At 40.6% G+C, this 16,875-nt stretch overlaps 1 protein-coding gene across 2 annotated transcripts in view; it reads left to right on the top strand.

Annotated features, from left to right (window-relative positions):
* The window catches only part of NR4A3 (nuclear receptor subfamily 4 group A member 3), a 43,556-nt gene extending 27,058 nt beyond the window's left edge, over positions 1 to 16,498 (top strand). For both annotated transcript variants that reach the window (XM_030829430.1, XM_030829377.1), the window contains one exon: positions 13,207 to 16,498. In XM_030829430.1, the coding sequence (XP_030685290.1) occupies positions 13,207 to 13,454 (248 nt within the window). In that variant the 3' untranslated portion in view covers positions 13,455 to 16,498. The remainder of the gene's footprint in view (positions 1 to 13,206) is intronic.
* Positions 16,499 to 16,875: the final 377 nt, after the last annotated feature.

The following is a 16,875-nucleotide window of genomic DNA, read 5'->3' as shown; positions in this document are numbered from 1 at the left end:
CAAAGTGCTGGGATTCCTGGTGTGAGCCACCACACCCAGCCAACTCAGCAGTTTTTTAACCACAAACGTAAAACATATTTTATTTATGCCTGTCTCCCTCTATAGATCTCTCTCTTTCTATCTTTTGGGAGATAAAGGATCCCAAGGTGGGGTGGGATGGAGAAAGGCTCATGTTGGGCAAGGGAAAGAATATCATCTCCCTGTGGCCATGGAGGCCCTTGCCCCACCTCCCTTTGCCCTGGGGGAGAGTTTCCTGTTAGACCTCATTCTTTCTGGTCAGACTGGGGCCTGGGGAGGTGGTGACAGAGGGTGGGGGCTCCAGAAGTGGCCAAATGAGGGGCTCATCCTTGTCCTTTTGGTCAGAAACAAGCACAGGCTTGGCTGTTGAACTGAGAGTTCAAGATCAGAATAATATGCTCTTGGCTATAGAAAACATGTTTCTCAGGCAGGTGGTGAGTTTCCAGAGCATCAAATGCATCCTCTGGTACAGATGGCCCCTTCTTTCTGTTTCACTGGAAATGTGCATTGGTTTGCCCAAGGATTGTTTACTTGCATTTCTTGGGATATCTCCTATTAGCTAAAGTTAGATGTGTCTGTGCCTTAAGAGGCTAGGCTGGTTCATCATTTGATGGTTGACATGCAGGCAAAGACAAGCAAATGGTATGGCTGCAATGAGGACTCAGACACTAGCTGTTCCTTCAGTATTCCAAATGGAAACACTTCCTCCTGGTCTTTGGTCCAGGATGAGAAACTCACTTTTTTTTTTTTTTAATGGGGTTGCTAGACTTCCAAGAGAGCCATTAACGAAACAAAAACCAAGGCAGTCTCAAAGAGTATGGATTCCATTTGGAGAGCTTTCAAATGGCATACTGGAGCATCTGAAGAAAATAAACAGATTTAACGCACAAGCATATTACTTCATCAGGACTGGAAGGAAACTGGTTCAAGGCTGCCTTTGAACTAAAGCTCTTTAGTTCAATTTCAAAACCATTCAGCAATTCCTAAGTCAGTTAAACATTCAAAACTAGAAAGTATGGAGTTTAGTTCATTTTAAAAAGACAAAAACAAAAAACTAGATCCAGCTTTGGATTCCTACAAGTAAAAGCAAGTACATTGCTTCATCTCTATGGCAACGAGTGTTGAGTCTAGTTAATCAAAAACTATTCACTGACCTAGGCACTGTGCTGCATGTCATTGGGTTTTCAGAGATGATAACACACATCCCTAGAGGAGATAGACATGCGAAGTACTACATGTGATGCAAGGTGTTGAGTGCCACCATGGAGACAAGGGAGTGAGTTCAAAGTGCTCAGAGACAGCAGGTGGGGGCGGTCTTCTCAGAAGAGATCACAGGAGCTGGTCCCTTGTTAAGTGCAGAGGATGTCTCCAGGATAAAATGGAAAAAGTGAGAATCCAGGCATAAATAAACATTTGCCAAAAGCCATTGAAAATATGGCTAAGTTTCAGAAAGGAAACAGCTGAAAATTGGAGTGACAGGAGATGTGACTGCTCTGATAGGTCAGGGTGGGCGGGACATAAAGAACCTTCCACGCCTAGGTGAGGGGAGCAGAGTTTGTCTTGAGCACAATGAGGATCCACAGGTTTTGTCCAAAGGAGCTTGATGGTCAGGTTTGCGTTTTAGAAAGATTTACCCTGTCAGTGCGTTTTGGGCACAGATTAGAGTGAGAAAGAATCTAAGAGGAAAAAGGCCAGTCCAGGTGTGAGAGCCATGATTCAAGAGGAGGGCCCATCCCTGAAGGCCACATCTTTGTTTCACTCTTTAAATGGAAATTGACAGATATCTAAGAGGCCAGGACTTGTGGGTGCCAGGAAGACCCAACCTGGAGAGACTGGGCAGAGTTCAGTGCAGAGAATACAAAGTAGAAATTAGTAGAAGGGTGGTGCTGGTCCTCTTTCTGCATCCCATTTGTTCTATTCCCTGCAGTTACAGCTGCTCAGCCTGCTGCCCATTTATGTGGAGATTGGCTGGGGGAGGAGGCAGTTTGGCATGGCAGAAATAGCATGGACTTTGGAATCGAGCACGCCCAGATTTTAATCTTCAGTCCTATGTTTAATAAGTAGGTGCTATTGGGGAACACATTTCAGTGCTCTGAAATTCAGTTTCTCCATTTGTAAAATGGGGATAACAATGTCTATGTCATAGGGCAGCAGTGAGGATTACAGAAAATTCAGCTGGTGATGTAACCAAACTGGATTCAGGACAGGCAACTCTGAATTCACCTATGGTCCCCCTTGGAGTGATAGTGACAAATTCCCTCAAGTTAGGCATATGCCTTCCCCTACCCCTTGGAAGCATCAAACTCAGTGGCATGAGGAAACAGGTGGTGGCTTTAGAAGGCAGTATGTTTGGTGATAGTCTCCCTGGATGCTTAAGAGAGAGGCTCAAAGGAGGACAGTGATATTAAAGTAATTAAGCTGCACTTAACAAGCACTTACAATAGGCCAAGGGCTCTACAGTGGTGTCTTTGGGCCTCCCCGACCAGGTAGCTCCCGTTCCTGCCCTCATTCCTGCTGTGGTTTTAGCCTGCAACAAAAATAAGCCCTCTTCTCTCATTTCTGGACCTTAAACACTCTCTTTGTGACTTACTGTTGAAAGTGGGTTTGATAAGTGTGAAAATATCAGGAAATGGCAGAAAAGGCAATGCCTGGGAAACAGTGTTCATTGCTGTGGATATTAATTTTCATTTGGATATGAGCTGCCACGGATCTTGACTTCTGAATAAGCTTCGTTGATCATAAAGGGTGATTGTGGAGTATCAGCTGGGCTATTTACATTACAAAATTCATCCCAAAATTGTCTTTTCTTAAACCACAGAGGAGAGCTCATGAAAAGGAAATGGCATCTTAGAAGTTTAACTAGGCTTGCTTCCAGGAAAAGTATTAAGAATCTGGACAGTATTGGTGGTTTGCACAAACATGGCTTTTTTTTTTTTCTGATTCTTTTATTCTTTGGCCTCCTCCTCTCTCTGTACCCCCTCATGAAAAACTAGGCGGTGAAGTGGGGCAGGAAATGGTTTCATTCAGATCACTCTCCTTTCCTGCAGTAAACAGGGGGTTCCCCACAGTGGTTGGCTTTCAAACGTTTTTCAGGTTCCCTGTTTATCTACCCTAACCATTGCCCTTTGCCAGTGCCGCCTCTCTGAAGTAATGCAAGTGCTTTGAATCTGATGGGATACCAATGAGTTGATATCTGGTTGCAGTTAATAATGTTTCATAATGTTTCATAAATAAGAAGCCCCCTCACCAGACAGAAAGGTAGTGTGGAATTACCATTTTATAAATATCCACTCATTAAATAAGCATCGAGGGCCTACTACGTACCAAGCATTGTACCAGTCTCTTGGGATGCAAAGATGAGCCAGGCATGCATTCTGTTGCCAAGAAGTGGGCAGTCTACTAGGAAGTCATAGCTTATGATATATGAACTTGGTGTATAGTGATTAGTGCTCAGGCCCTGAAAAGGGACAGATGCAGTGTGGGGTAAGTCCAGATTACTGCCAACTTTTTTGAGGTGAAGAAAGGTAGAAGTGTTGGTCATGAATGACTTCCCAAAGAGGTAGCATCTAGACATGAGAAGACATAAAGAACATTCCAGATGAAGGAAAGAGAACAGCAAGGGCATGGCAGTTGAATGCCTCAGTACAGTTTAGGGTTAAAACAATTACAGTGGAGTTGCATTGTGCATATATTAAAATCACACATATGATCCAAGTAGAAAGAGGAGAAAAATTAAGAGTGCAGGCTATGGCATTTGATGACTGTATGTCCTGGAGTGGGCATGAATCCACTGTAGGTCATGGTTTCTCTGCCTCTAGTGATGAGTGCTGAGATCATGTCTTGTGCTTTTGGGAAAATTAAATGATTTTCAGGGATAAAACTAATTCTATGTGATATTTACCTTCTGGCTTGATGTGATGACCTAACCTCAGAGCAAAACACTTTTCCTGTACAGAAATAGGGGAAATAAGATTGGAAAGATAGTTTTGAACCAGATGGCGGAGGGAATCTCAAGTGCTCAAATGCCATTTTGTTGTTCCCCATGGCTTTCTTTTCCCTACTCAGGTCATCTGTCAGGTGAGAAAATGACTCCTTTCTCTTCTGACTGTAGTCTTTTTCCTGGTCTTATTGAAACATGACCTCTAAGACTGAGAAGGAGGAAGGAGGGCAGAACCATGGCAGAAAGTAGTGAAACAGTGACACAGCAGGACTAGACAGGTGGCTTACCATGCCACACCCTCCACCATCTGTCTTTCCAGAGCTCCACTGCTCACTGTAAATGGTTACCTGGTTACTCCTGCTTTTGCATCAAATAAAGCCATCAGCTACATCGCAAGGAAAACTAAATGTAAAACTTAGCAGGGCAAAATAGTTAAAAACAAAAATGGTGGGAGAGGGGAGAGGCCACAGGATTTAGAGACCGGAGATCTGAGTTCAGGTCTTCACCCTGAAATGTGCTGTCTTTGCAATCATGGACAAGTTCCTTACCCTCTCTGAATCTCAATTTCCTTCTTTCTCACAGGGATAAAGATGTCTACTTGCAGGTTTCTTATAAAGATTGAACGAACTAATATGTACTATGCAGAAAAAAAATTAGACAAACCTTCATTGTTATTATTATATTATTTGTTTTACACACTTCCATAAAGAGCCAGCTGTCTTGCTCTCTAAGAATCCATAAAAGTGTTCATGCATCCCTGCAATTGAATATACACATTGTATTAAGGAATTTCTTTGTGACTTTCTTTACCAACTAGACTGTGGGGTTCTTAAGGACAGGGAGAGTCTTATTTATCTTTAAAATTACTTTAGCATTTACAAGTATGAGGCATATGACAAATATTCATTGAATGAATGGGCCAATTGTGAGTATCAGAAAGTCTCCCAAATTAGAAAAATATGAATTAATAATTTTTAGCCTACCACTGTTATGAGAAAAGTATGAATTCTTGAAAATTGCCTTATTTCAATTCAGATTAATTCAGTAAATATTTATTGAGCATCTACTGTGCACCAGACACACATTCCCTTACCCTTAAAGAGTCTGTGGTCTCACTGGAGAGAGAGACAGACACATACTCTATGAAATCAAAGACAGTCAGACTGAAAAGTGCCATTTAAATCAGCCTCAACACAGACTGCCGACTCACTTGTGGCTTCCTGACCAGCGTGGGCTCAATGTCTCTGGGACTGCCCATCAGTAAAGGATGTTGTGTATGACATGAGTGATAGCAATAAGGTGAATTCCCAGAGAAAGGGGTAGAGCTCAGAGTCGGGAGTCCTGTTTGTTTGTGTTTGAGCTACACATACCTCTCTCTCCAGGGGCCCACCTTTCCTTCCCCTTTGGCTGGAACAGCATCGTTGTCACCAAGTTAGCCTTTGCCCTAACACCTGCTCAGAAACGGAAGTTAGTTTTCCCCTTGGTGGGGCTCCTGATGGTTACTATCATCCCTTTCTTTATCCCCTACTCCCTGCCATGAGGAAGAGAATTTGACATTTCTCATATAAGCCCAAGAGGCAGAACTGGGAACTACATATAGCAGCGGTCCCCAGTTTTTTTGGCACCAGGGACTGGTTTCATGGAAGACAATTTTTGCTTGGACTGGGGTCAGAGGAATGGTTTCGGGATGATTCAAGCGTATTACATTTATTGTGCACTTTATTTCTATTATTATTACATTGTAATATAAAATTAAATAATTGTATAACTCACCATAATGTAGAATCGGTGGGAACCCTGAGCTCATTTTCCTGCAACTAGATAGTCCCATCTGGGGGTGATGGGAGACAGTGACAGATCACCACACATTAGATTCTCATAAGGAACGTGCAACCTAGATCCCTCACATGCACAGTTCACAATAGGGTTCACATTCCTATGAGAATCTAATGCCGCCACTCATCTGACAGGAGGTGGAGTTCAGGTGGTAATGCAAATAACGGGGAGTGGCTGTAAATACAGATGAAGCTTCACTTGCTTGCCCGCTGCTCACCTCCTGTTGTGTGGCCCAGTTCCTAACAGGCCATGGACCAATACCAATTGGGGACCCCTGATATATAGGATGGCAAATTTTAGCTCAATGTAAGAAAAACTTTCTCATAGGAAGAATCATTTGAAATTGGAATAAGCTGCCTTGAGGAGTGAGTTCCCGCTTTGGGGAATGAGGCTTACAGAGACTAGATGAACACTAAGTGTGGACTGAGTCAAGCATCTTATGGGGACTAGGATTGACTAGAGCAGAGCTTCTCCATCATTCACATCACTGGGCATCTCGTTGCATTGCAGATTCTGGTTAGGTAGGTCTGGGGCAGGGCCTGCCTAAACGGATTCTGCATTTCCAGCAAATTCCCAGGTGATGCTGATGCTGCTGGTCTGGGGCCCACACTTTAAGTAGCAAGGAATAAGGGAACCTATTGGTAATTAGGAATCTATGAAATTAATAACTACCATTTTAAAATACTCAGTGCCAGGCACTGTGCCAAGGGCTTTACATGTGTTATTTTGTTTAATGTTGCTTAATAAATAAGCTTGGAAGTACCTGGAATGGATTACAGCAGATACAGGAAACATGGAAATCAGTCAAGAGCTATTAAAATGATCTAGATAGCAAAGATATTGAAGATCCTCATCCAGAGGCCATGGGTATTGACAGGGAGATATAAATGCAAGGAACATCACAGAGATAATAATGGAAGTTCTTGCAATGGATTAAATATGGTGGCTCGGGGGGAAGGAATTGTTAGAGATGATTATGAGAGTGATGTGAAAGGCTGTAATATCATTAATAGACAAGCTTAGAGAAGTGGCTGATTTGAAGGAGAAGGTAATGGCTTGAGTTTTAGATAGAGAGGATACTTGCAAATATTTGCTAAGTGCTCACTATATGCTAGGCATGGTTCCAAATACTTGACATGTATTCACTCGTTTACTTCTCACAGCAACCCATAAGGCAGCTACCATTATTAGCACCATTTTACAAATGTGGAAACAGACCCAAAGTCACCCAGTTAATAAGTGGTCAAGGCCAGGCGCGGTGGCTCACGCCTGTAATCCCAGCACTTTGGGAGGCCAAGGTGGGCGGATCACAAGGTCAAGAGATGGAGACCATCTTGGCCAACGTGGTGAAACCCCTTCTCTACTAAAAATACAAAAGTTAGCTGGGCGTAGTGGCGCACATCTGTAGTCCCAGCTACTTGGGAGGCCAAACAGGAGAATCACTTGAACCCGGGAGGCAAAGGTTGCAGTGAGCCGAGATTGCATCACTGAACTCCAGCCTGGCGACAGAGCGAGACTCTGTCTCATAAATAAATAAATAAGTAAAGTGGTAGAGTTAGGTCTACAGCCAGGAAATCTAATTCCAAAGCTTTGATGTGATAGGTTTTAGAGTTTGTAAAGTTCTTTACTGTTGTTAGCTTCTTAATAACTCCCAACCTGTATATTTATTCTTAGCAACTTACACTTTTAGTGCTTATATAATCATTTTTCACAGATCCTTGATCCTCTATGTATCCATTTAACAGATATTTATTGGGTGTCTCCTATGTACTAGGCTTGGTGCTGGAGATAAAATGTAGAGCAAATACAGTTCATGCTCCCATGGGGCTTACAATTAATGGGAGGAGAAAAATCACATAACATCTGATTTCAAACTGGTGTGTCCTGCAAAGGGAAAGATTAGAATGCCAGAGGAGAACATGATCTAGAATGGGGGTAAAAAGGGAAGCTTCCTTCAAGAAATATTTGATCTGAGATCCAAAGAATGAGTAGATCTTAACCAGGTGAAGATGGGAAAACATGAGCACAGACCTAAATGGAGCTCTATTATTTCACTCCATAACTCTCTCCCCCTGACTCCTTCTTCCCTGTTTCCCCCTACCTCCAAACCCCTCCCTCTTGCTCTAAGCAGAGATGTCTATGCCTAGATAGCTAAAATGCACAGGAATCCAACGGTATCTTTAGATGTTCATACCACACAAAGATTAGGAGTGTGATCTGTCTGTCGCATCTCTAACCCCAGTGGTTATAACATTGCTTGCCACAGAATAGGTGCTCAATAAATATTTTTTGAAAGAAGTAGTTAGTTAATTTGGTGCACAGAAAATAGGAGAGAATTATAGAAAGGTTAGTTCATCTCAGGAAGAGGAGAAACTTTCTAACAATTAGAGATGTCCAGAGATGGAAAGGCATCTTGTTATAAAAGAAATATCTCTGGACTTAGAGTGAAAGAAAATAGCCCCTTGCTAATTTTGACTATGGGCAAGTCACTTAATTGAGCCTTACCCTCCATACCTATTACTTAAAGATAATCTTTGTCCTGCCTAATTCACCGGATTGTTGTGAGAGTGAGATAAAATAATCTAAGTAAAAGAGTGTTGTATAAAATGCTATTAAATATATTTGTATTATTATGGCGTAATATAGTTAACTCCCAGTCCAGCCACTACCTGACACTCTTTATGGTAGCTTGTAGTAGAGATTCTTGTCTTAGATAGGAATTTGAACTAAATAACTCAAACCCTTTCCAATCTATATATACAATGATTATGACACATAAGTCTATTACTGAACCATTTCTGTATGTTATATATCAAAGTTTTGAATATGTAATGCTAGAGTTAAAATACTAAAGCATTCTATGAAAATTATATAGCTCAAAATGCAAGAAATATTAAGAAGCTTGTTTTGTTTAATGGTTGACAAAGACCTTAAACTAAAATCTTCTGTGTATAACTCTCTAGGAAGGGGGATAGTCCAAATGCCTGATCTCCCCCCGAATTTATGAACTCTGTATATCAGCTCCGTAGCCATGTTTACCAAGCTACAAGAAGAAAGGAGATCCCTTTAACTAAAATGTCAGTGATTAGGTTTTAAGGGATTTCAAGTTACTAGGGAAGGACCCAGACACTTAGTGACTCCCTAGTGATTTGAAAATCTTCCTGGCTGCTGGCAGTAGTTTGCATGGAGACTGAATATTATCTCAGCCCTTTTGAAAAAGTAAAGAAGCTACAAATCCAGTGGCTGTTCAAAACAACAAAGAGGGTTGAGGTGCCTTTGGCTTCTAACAGGAGTGTCTCTGAATTCCTCAAGGAATTCCAGGCCTAGAGTTGATCCAGCTGGCAGGAGGTATCGATCTCCACTTGAATTCACTGAATAAATAATGGTTGCCATAGTTATTGAGCAGTCGCAACTGGTTGGAGAGCAGGGGAAACTCTGCAGCACCTTCTGTGAGTTTGGCCATGAGAAAATCTGGTTACAAGGTTCCACAATCAGCTCCCTCCCCAAATCCAGCCAACATATTACTCAGTTCCTGTATCCTGATGAATATGAGATCTTGAATGTTATGTAAGACATAAGACACTGAAAGGAAGGGAAAGCTTAAATCAATGGACTGGTATTTATTCTGAGAAAGGCGTCTCTCCCTAGGTTATGAATCTAATTGAATATTTTTCAGTATTAATTGAATTTAGTATCAGCAAGGTGATGTTTGATCATGTCATAGCTACTCAAGGGCTTCACAAAGGATGAAATCCATCTCATTCAATTTTAACATTATTATACAAAGAGCACAACCTGGACCTTTTAAAAGGAAGGAAAAAGTTATCCCAAAACCCCATAGGTATTTTCATGTTTATATTTTCTTTCACCCTTCTCTATATGAAGAAATAATTTTTGCATAGATGGAATCACAGCTTTAGTATTTAATATTCTACTCTTTATTTAATGTTGTAGACTTTTTTTATTTTGCTTCATAGCCTTCATATTTGTTCTGTTTGATGTCTCCAGAATCTTCCCTTCCATATACCATTATTTACTTAATGGTTCCCCTATTCTTCAGCCCTTTGCCTTTTTCCAGTTTTTTGTTTCTTTGCTTTTGTTTTGTTTTGTCTTGGTAATAGATAATGCTGAACCAAATGTCTCCATGTATACAGTTTTATTCTTCTGCTAAATGTTTCCTTTGGATAAATTCCCAAGAGTGGGATTACTTGGTCAGAGGCTATGAACGATTTATAGCTCTTGAAATTTACTGCCAAATTTACAGCCTGTTCTTTTGTTTTGGGGAGAAAAATAAAACTTTAGGCAGAACACCACTGCATGCAGGATTCTCTTAAAATTCACTCTCAGGTGCTTCTTCTGAGACTGAAACATGGAGCCTATGTATTTAGTAAAGATAAGCCGTAGGAGACAGGTCTGCACCTGGGCTGATTAGCGAATAGTTTCTCAGGGAAAGCAAAATGATGCACTGCAAAGCTTGGAAATTAGGCCACTAATTGCCTTTTGTTAGACCTTGTAGTTACCAGCCACTTGCCCACTGGCAAGCATTGTCTTTGGTTCTGATTATTCCATGTGTATAGCACTCTACAACTGACAGGCCACTTTTCCATAATATTATCTTAATTGAGCCACAACAATCCATGGAGTTGGGTTTTATTATCATTGTACTTTTTCTTTTAATCTATTACATAACATTGAAGACACACAGGAATAATACAGCAAAGGCTGTGTATCTGCCACCCAATAATTCTGATTTTCCTGTGAAGACATTGAGCCTTAGAGAAATTAGGTCACCCAGCTAGTAAGTGACAGAACCACAACTAGAACCTAGGTCTGTCTAACTCCAGGGCCAGTGCCAGTCTCTTTATAGCATATTGCATTGAGACAAGATGCCTGCAACTTACAGTCCATGGAGATCCCACTGGCAATCTTCATGGTTGTATTTTAACATCATTATAACATATCAGGCCAGGTGCAGTGGTGCATGCCTGTAATCCCAGCACTTTGGGAGGCCGAGGTGGGTGGCTCACTTGAGGCCAGGAGTTTGAGGCCAGCCTGGCTGATATAGTGAAACCCTGTCTCTACTAAAAATACAAAAATTAGCCAGGTGTGGTGGCACACACTTGTAATCCCAGCTACTTGGGATGCTGAGACAGGAGGATCTTTTGAAACCAGGAGGTGGATGTTGCAGTGAGCTGAGATTTCACCACTGCACAGCCTGAGTGACAGAGTGAGACTCTGTGAAGGAAGGAAGGAAGGAAGGAAGGAAGGAAGGAAGGAAGGAAGGAAGGAAGGAAGGAAGGAGGGAGGGGGGGGGGAGGGAGGGAGGGAGGGAAAGAAGGAAGGAAGGAAGGGGAGGGAGGACACATCAGAGCTTTGGGACCTTACAGATAATTAAGTTCAACCATCTCCTTTTGCAGGGCCCCAAAGAGGGAGGAACTTCCCCAAATCATACACAACTAGCCAAACTGATGATAATGCAAATTTTCTGGTTCCCAGGCCTCTTATTTGGGACAAGAAAAAAGTGTCTGGATAGTTCTTCATTTTTCTTATTGGCTTTTGCTTCAAGGAAATAACTTTTCTAACAAAAATGCCCCCAACTTAAAAAATTAATTTAGAGCCAGGCACGGTAGCTCATGCCTGTAATTTCAGCGCTTCGGGAAGCTGAGGCAGGAGGATCACTTGAGCCCAAGAGTTCAAGACCAGCCTGGGCAACATAGTGAGGCCCTGCCTCTACAAAAACTAATTTAAAAATCAACCAGGTATGGTGGTGCATGCCTATAGTCCTAGCTACTTGGGAGGCTGAGGCAGGAGGATCACTTAAGCCCAGGAGTTTCAGGCTACAGTGAACCATGACTGCACCACTGCACTGCAGCCCAGGCAACAGAGCAAGACCGTGACTCAAAAGCAAAAAAATTAATTTCATAAAAATTAGAAACTATTGCTTGATTTCCCATTAGAAGGATGTCTTCCATCTCTCAAGAATTATGATTTTACATGTAAATGTACTGAGAGAAGAAAACTGAGATAACAGAGGCCAAGCTCTTCCCTTAGAAATGAGGCTCTGAGGCCAGGCACAGTGGCTTATGCCTGTAATCCCAACACTTTGGGAGGCCAAGGTGGGAGGATCACTTGAGGTCAGGAGTTCCAGACCAGCCTAGCCAATATGGTGAAACCCCATCTCTACTGAAAATACAAAAAATTAGCTGGGCATGGTGGTGCACACCTGTAGTCTCAGCTACTCGGGAGGGTGGGGCAGGAGAATCGCTTGAATCAGGGTTGGGGGAGGAAGTGGGGGAGCAGTGAGCCAAAATCGCACCACTGCACTCCAGCCTAGGCAACAGAGTCAGACTCTGTCTCAAAAAAAAAAAAAAAAAAAAAAAAGAGAGAAATGAAGCTCTGAAGTCTAAATGCTGGGGAAAAGCATAGTGATTTGTTGTGGATATCATTGCTTCTCATCGCTTTGGAACAGGAGACCAGTATTTGCCTCAGAAAACTGGGTTCTAATCCCAGCTTTTAGCAGCCGAGTGACTTTGGGAAATTCATTTAACCTTATACGTAAAATAGATCATAGTATTTCACATGGAGATCATTTTATATATTGTTTTGTAAAATATAAGATACTGATATTTGTGTCTTGACACATTATAATATGCCTGCACCACATCCTTCTGGGCTTCCTCCCCTTCTCTTTGGCTTTTCCATCTCCACAGCAGGAGGACATGCGTATTTTGTACAGAGTGCCAGGTGTAGGTCAATAGGGGTTTCAAGTGGTGGGGAACAAAACAAGGAAAAGAAAAGCTGAATGCTTCTCACTGCTGGTTAGCATGAAAACACAGGAATGCACTTTGCTGTGTTGGGTCTTTTCGAGCAGCCCTTGCATTAGCAAATGGAAGTTACAGCCTCCCCATCTCCCTTAAATGAGTCTGTCAAGATAGAAACATTAATTCATTTGCCTGGATGTGTTTCTGTGTCACTCTGAAAAATAGTTGCCTATTGACAAGGCTTTGTGAGAACTTAGTAGGATAATGTATGCAAAATAATAACCACCCTGCCATTCATTCCATGTGGCTGTGTGCCAGGAACTGTGCTTCTCTTGTGTTACTTACCTAAGCTGGCCATCCCAGAAACCCTGAATTGGGTATGATCATTTTCTTCATCTCATAAGGAAATGGGTGCTCAGAAGTAAAGAGACTTACTCTAGCGTGCACAGCAAGTAAGTGTTGGGACTGGGATTCAAACCTTGGTGTTGTTTAATACCAAACTCCATGAACTATCTCTAACAGGGAGGGCACTTTGATTGTAAAGAAGCCATCCAAACTGGCAGAATGAGACACAGACCTCAATTAGGGATTCAAAGTGTCTTAAGATGTATTTGCCTCCTAAACTTCTTGCCCTTCTCTATCCCTCTGCAGAAAGACATGGGTTAAAAGAACCAAAGAGAGTCGAGGAGCTATGCAACAAGATCACAAGCAGTTTAAAAGACCACCAGAGTAAGGGACAGGCTCTGGAGCCCACCGAGTCCAAGGTCCTGGGTGCCCTGGTAGAACTGAGGAAGATCTGCACCCTGGGCCTCCAGCGCATCTTCTACCTGAAGCTGGAAGACTTGGTGTCTCCACCTTCCATCATCGACAAGCTCTTCCTGGACACCCTACCTTTCTAATCAGGAGCAGCCGAGCAGTGAGCCGCCTCCTCTCCTAGCACCTGCTTGCTACGCAGCAAAGGGATAGGTTTGGAAACCTATCATTTCCTGTCCTTCCTTAAGAGGAAAAGCAGCTCCTGCAGAAAGCAAAGACTTTCTTTTTTTTCTGGCTCTTTTCCTTACAACCTAAAGCCAGAAAACTTGCGGAGTATTGTGTTGGGGTTGTGTTTTATATTTAGGCATTGGGGGATGGAGTGGGAGGGGGGTATAGTTCATGAGGGTTTTCTAAGAAATTGCTAACAAAGCACTTTTGGACAATGCTGTCCCAGCAGGAAAAAAAAAGGATAATATAACTGTTTTAAAACTCTTTCTGGGGAATACAATTATAGTTGCTTTGTATTTAAAAACAAAAACAGCCAAGGGTTGTTCGCCAGGGTAGGATGTGTCTTAAAGATTGGTCCCTTGAAAATACGCTTCCTGTATCAAAGGTACGTATGTGGTGCAAACAAGGCAGAAACTTCCTTTTAATTTCCTTCTTCCTTTATTTTAACAAATGGTGAAAGATGGAGGATTACCTACAAATCAGACATAGCAAAACAATAGTGGCTGTTTGCTTCCATAAACAAGTGCAATTTTTTAAAGTGCTGTCTTACTAAGTCTTGTTTATTAACTCTCCTTTATTCTATACGGAAATAAAAAGGAGCCAGTCATGTTAGCAAATGACACATGTTAATATCCCTAGCAGAGGCTGGGTTCACCTTACCTGTCGATCCCTTCTGAGGTATGGCCCATCCAAGACTTTTAGGCCATTCTCGATGGAACCAGATCCCTGCCCTTACTGTCCAGCTATCCTGAAAGCGGATCAGATTATAAACTGGATTACATGTAACTGTTTTGGTTGTGTTCTATCAACCCCAGCAGAGTTCCCTAAACTTGCTTCAGTTGTAGTAACTGACTGGTATATCATTCAGAAGCTCCATAAGTCAGTCGAGTATTTGATCCCTAGATAAGAACATGCAAATCAGCAGGAACTGGGTCATACAGGGTAAGCGCCAGGGACAATAAGGATTTTTATAGACATAATTTAATTTTTGTTATTGGTTAAGGAGACAATTTTGGAGAGCAAGCAAATCTTCTTTTTAAAAAAAAGTATGAATGTGAATACTAGAAAAGATTTAAAAAATAGTATGAGTGTGAGTACTAGGAAGGATTAGTGGGCTGCGTTTCAACATTCCGTGTTCGTACTCCCTTTTGTATGTTTCTACTGTTAATGCCATATTACTATGAGATAATTTGTTGCATAGTGTCCTTATTTGTATAAACATTTGTATGCACGTTATATTGTAATAGCTTTGCCTGTATTTATTGCAAGACCACCAGCTCCTGGAAGCTGAGTTACAGAGTAATTAAATGGGGTGTTCACAGTGACTTGGATACACCAGTTAGAAATTAAATAAGCAAATATATATATATATATATAAATATAGCAGGTTACATATATATATATTTATAATGTGTCTTTTTATTAACCATTTGTACAATAAATGTCACTTCCCATGCCGTTATTTTATGGTTCATTTGCAGTGACTTTTAAGGCAGTACTGTTTAGCACTTTGATATTAAAATTTTGCTTATGTTTTGCTAAATTCGAATAATGTTTGAAGATTTTTAGGTCTAAAAGTCTTTATATTATATACTCTGTATCAAGTCAAAATATCTTTGGCCATTTTGCTAAGAAACAAACTTTGAATGTCAAACTGATGTCACAGTAGTTTTTGTTAGCTTTAAATCATTTTGCTTTAGTCTTTTTAAAGGAAAAATAACAAAACTATGCGTTTATATTGTCATTAAATTATACAATCAAACAAATGCCAAATGAATTGCCTAATTGCTGCAAAGTATAACCCAGATAGGAAATCATATGTTTTTTTCCAAGAGTCATTCTAATATTTGATTATATGTTATGTTTATGTGTGCTTTTATGAAAGATTGTTATTTTTATATATCAAGATGATAGAACCTGGAATGTTAGGATTTTGAAATGTTAGACTTGGAAGGGGCCTGGCCTGTCAACTAGTCCAACCCCTTAAAATTAATAGAGGAGCAAACTGGGGCCCATTGAAGGGTGAAGAATTACTCAAGGTCACACAGCTAGTAACAGAATCAAGACTAAGACCCAATTTACATTTCCATGGTCTTTTTTTTTCTCAACTTACTCCATCTATATAAGATCAGGCTTTTAAACATAACCACTAATATTTACCTGAAGATAACCATGAGTAAAGTATACTTTTGCATTAATTTTTTGAGCTTATATGCAAACATAATAAATATTATTAAATATCAGGAAAGCTAACATTGCATACAAGATAGCTTCAGACCAAATTCAAATTGAATTTGAATAAATTAGAAATACTGTGCATACATAACCTTCTTGTGCACCATGAGTATTTGGAAAGTTAATCCTTGTTTTTTTCATGTCTATAAAGGAAGAACAAAACAAAACAAAAACAGAGCCCTAGAGAAATGCTGTTACTTTTTATTTTTACACCCATCAGATTTAAAGAAAAGACTTTTTAGCCATTATAATCTAGTGGTTGGAAGGAATGAAGCTTTTTTAGTAATAGGTCCAGATATGAGTGCTAAAAATAAAGATGATAGCATGTTCTTCTGTCTTCCATAGTTATTATAACTATGAGAGCCTCCCAAGTCATCTATCAACTCAACTCCCTTTTTTTGTCTTAATGTTGCACATAAGTTTATACAGAGTGGATGACCACACTAGCACAGAAGAGAACAACATGTATTAAAGCAGGTGATTCCTCCCCTTGCGGGAGAGCTCTCTCAGTGTGAACATGCCTTCTGTGGGCGGAAATCAGGAAGCCACCAGCTGTTAATGGAGAGTGCCTTGCTTTTATTTCAGACAGCAGAGTTTTCCAAAGTTTCTCTGCTCCTCTAACAGCATTGCTCTTTAGTGTGTGTTAACCTGTGGTTTGAAAGAAATGCTCTTGTACATTAACAATGTAAATTTAAATGATTAAATTAAATTACATTTTATCAATGGCTACTGTTGTATTGAATAAGCCTGCTTCATTTAACAGTTTTCTCTTAATTATTATGTAATAGTATTTGCTGTGAACTCTTAAGCACATCCCCAAAATTGATTTTTTAAAGGCTTAGTAATGCTGAAAAATTAATGGGATTTCTGAATTGGATATACATTAAACCTTACTGATTGGAAAGAAGGACATTCTAAATTCAATAACCATTTATTGACTACTTCCTAGGGACAAACCGCTGCTGAGTGCTTTGAGGAGATACAAACATGCACAGTGTGTGAAACTCCTATTTTTCTTTCAACTGTATATAATGTAAATGGAGCTAAAATTTGTTGGCTAAAAGTGTTCTTTAGAGGTAAGAAAGATTCATTTCTATATCAAGA

Source organism: Nomascus leucogenys, chromosome 1a (genome assembly GCF_006542625.1).
Source record: "Nomascus leucogenys isolate Asia chromosome 1a, Asia_NLE_v1, whole genome shotgun sequence".
Lineage (NCBI taxonomy): Eukaryota > Metazoa > Chordata > Mammalia > Primates > Hylobatidae > Nomascus > Nomascus leucogenys.
This window is presented reverse-complemented; position numbering and strand designations above follow the sequence as displayed.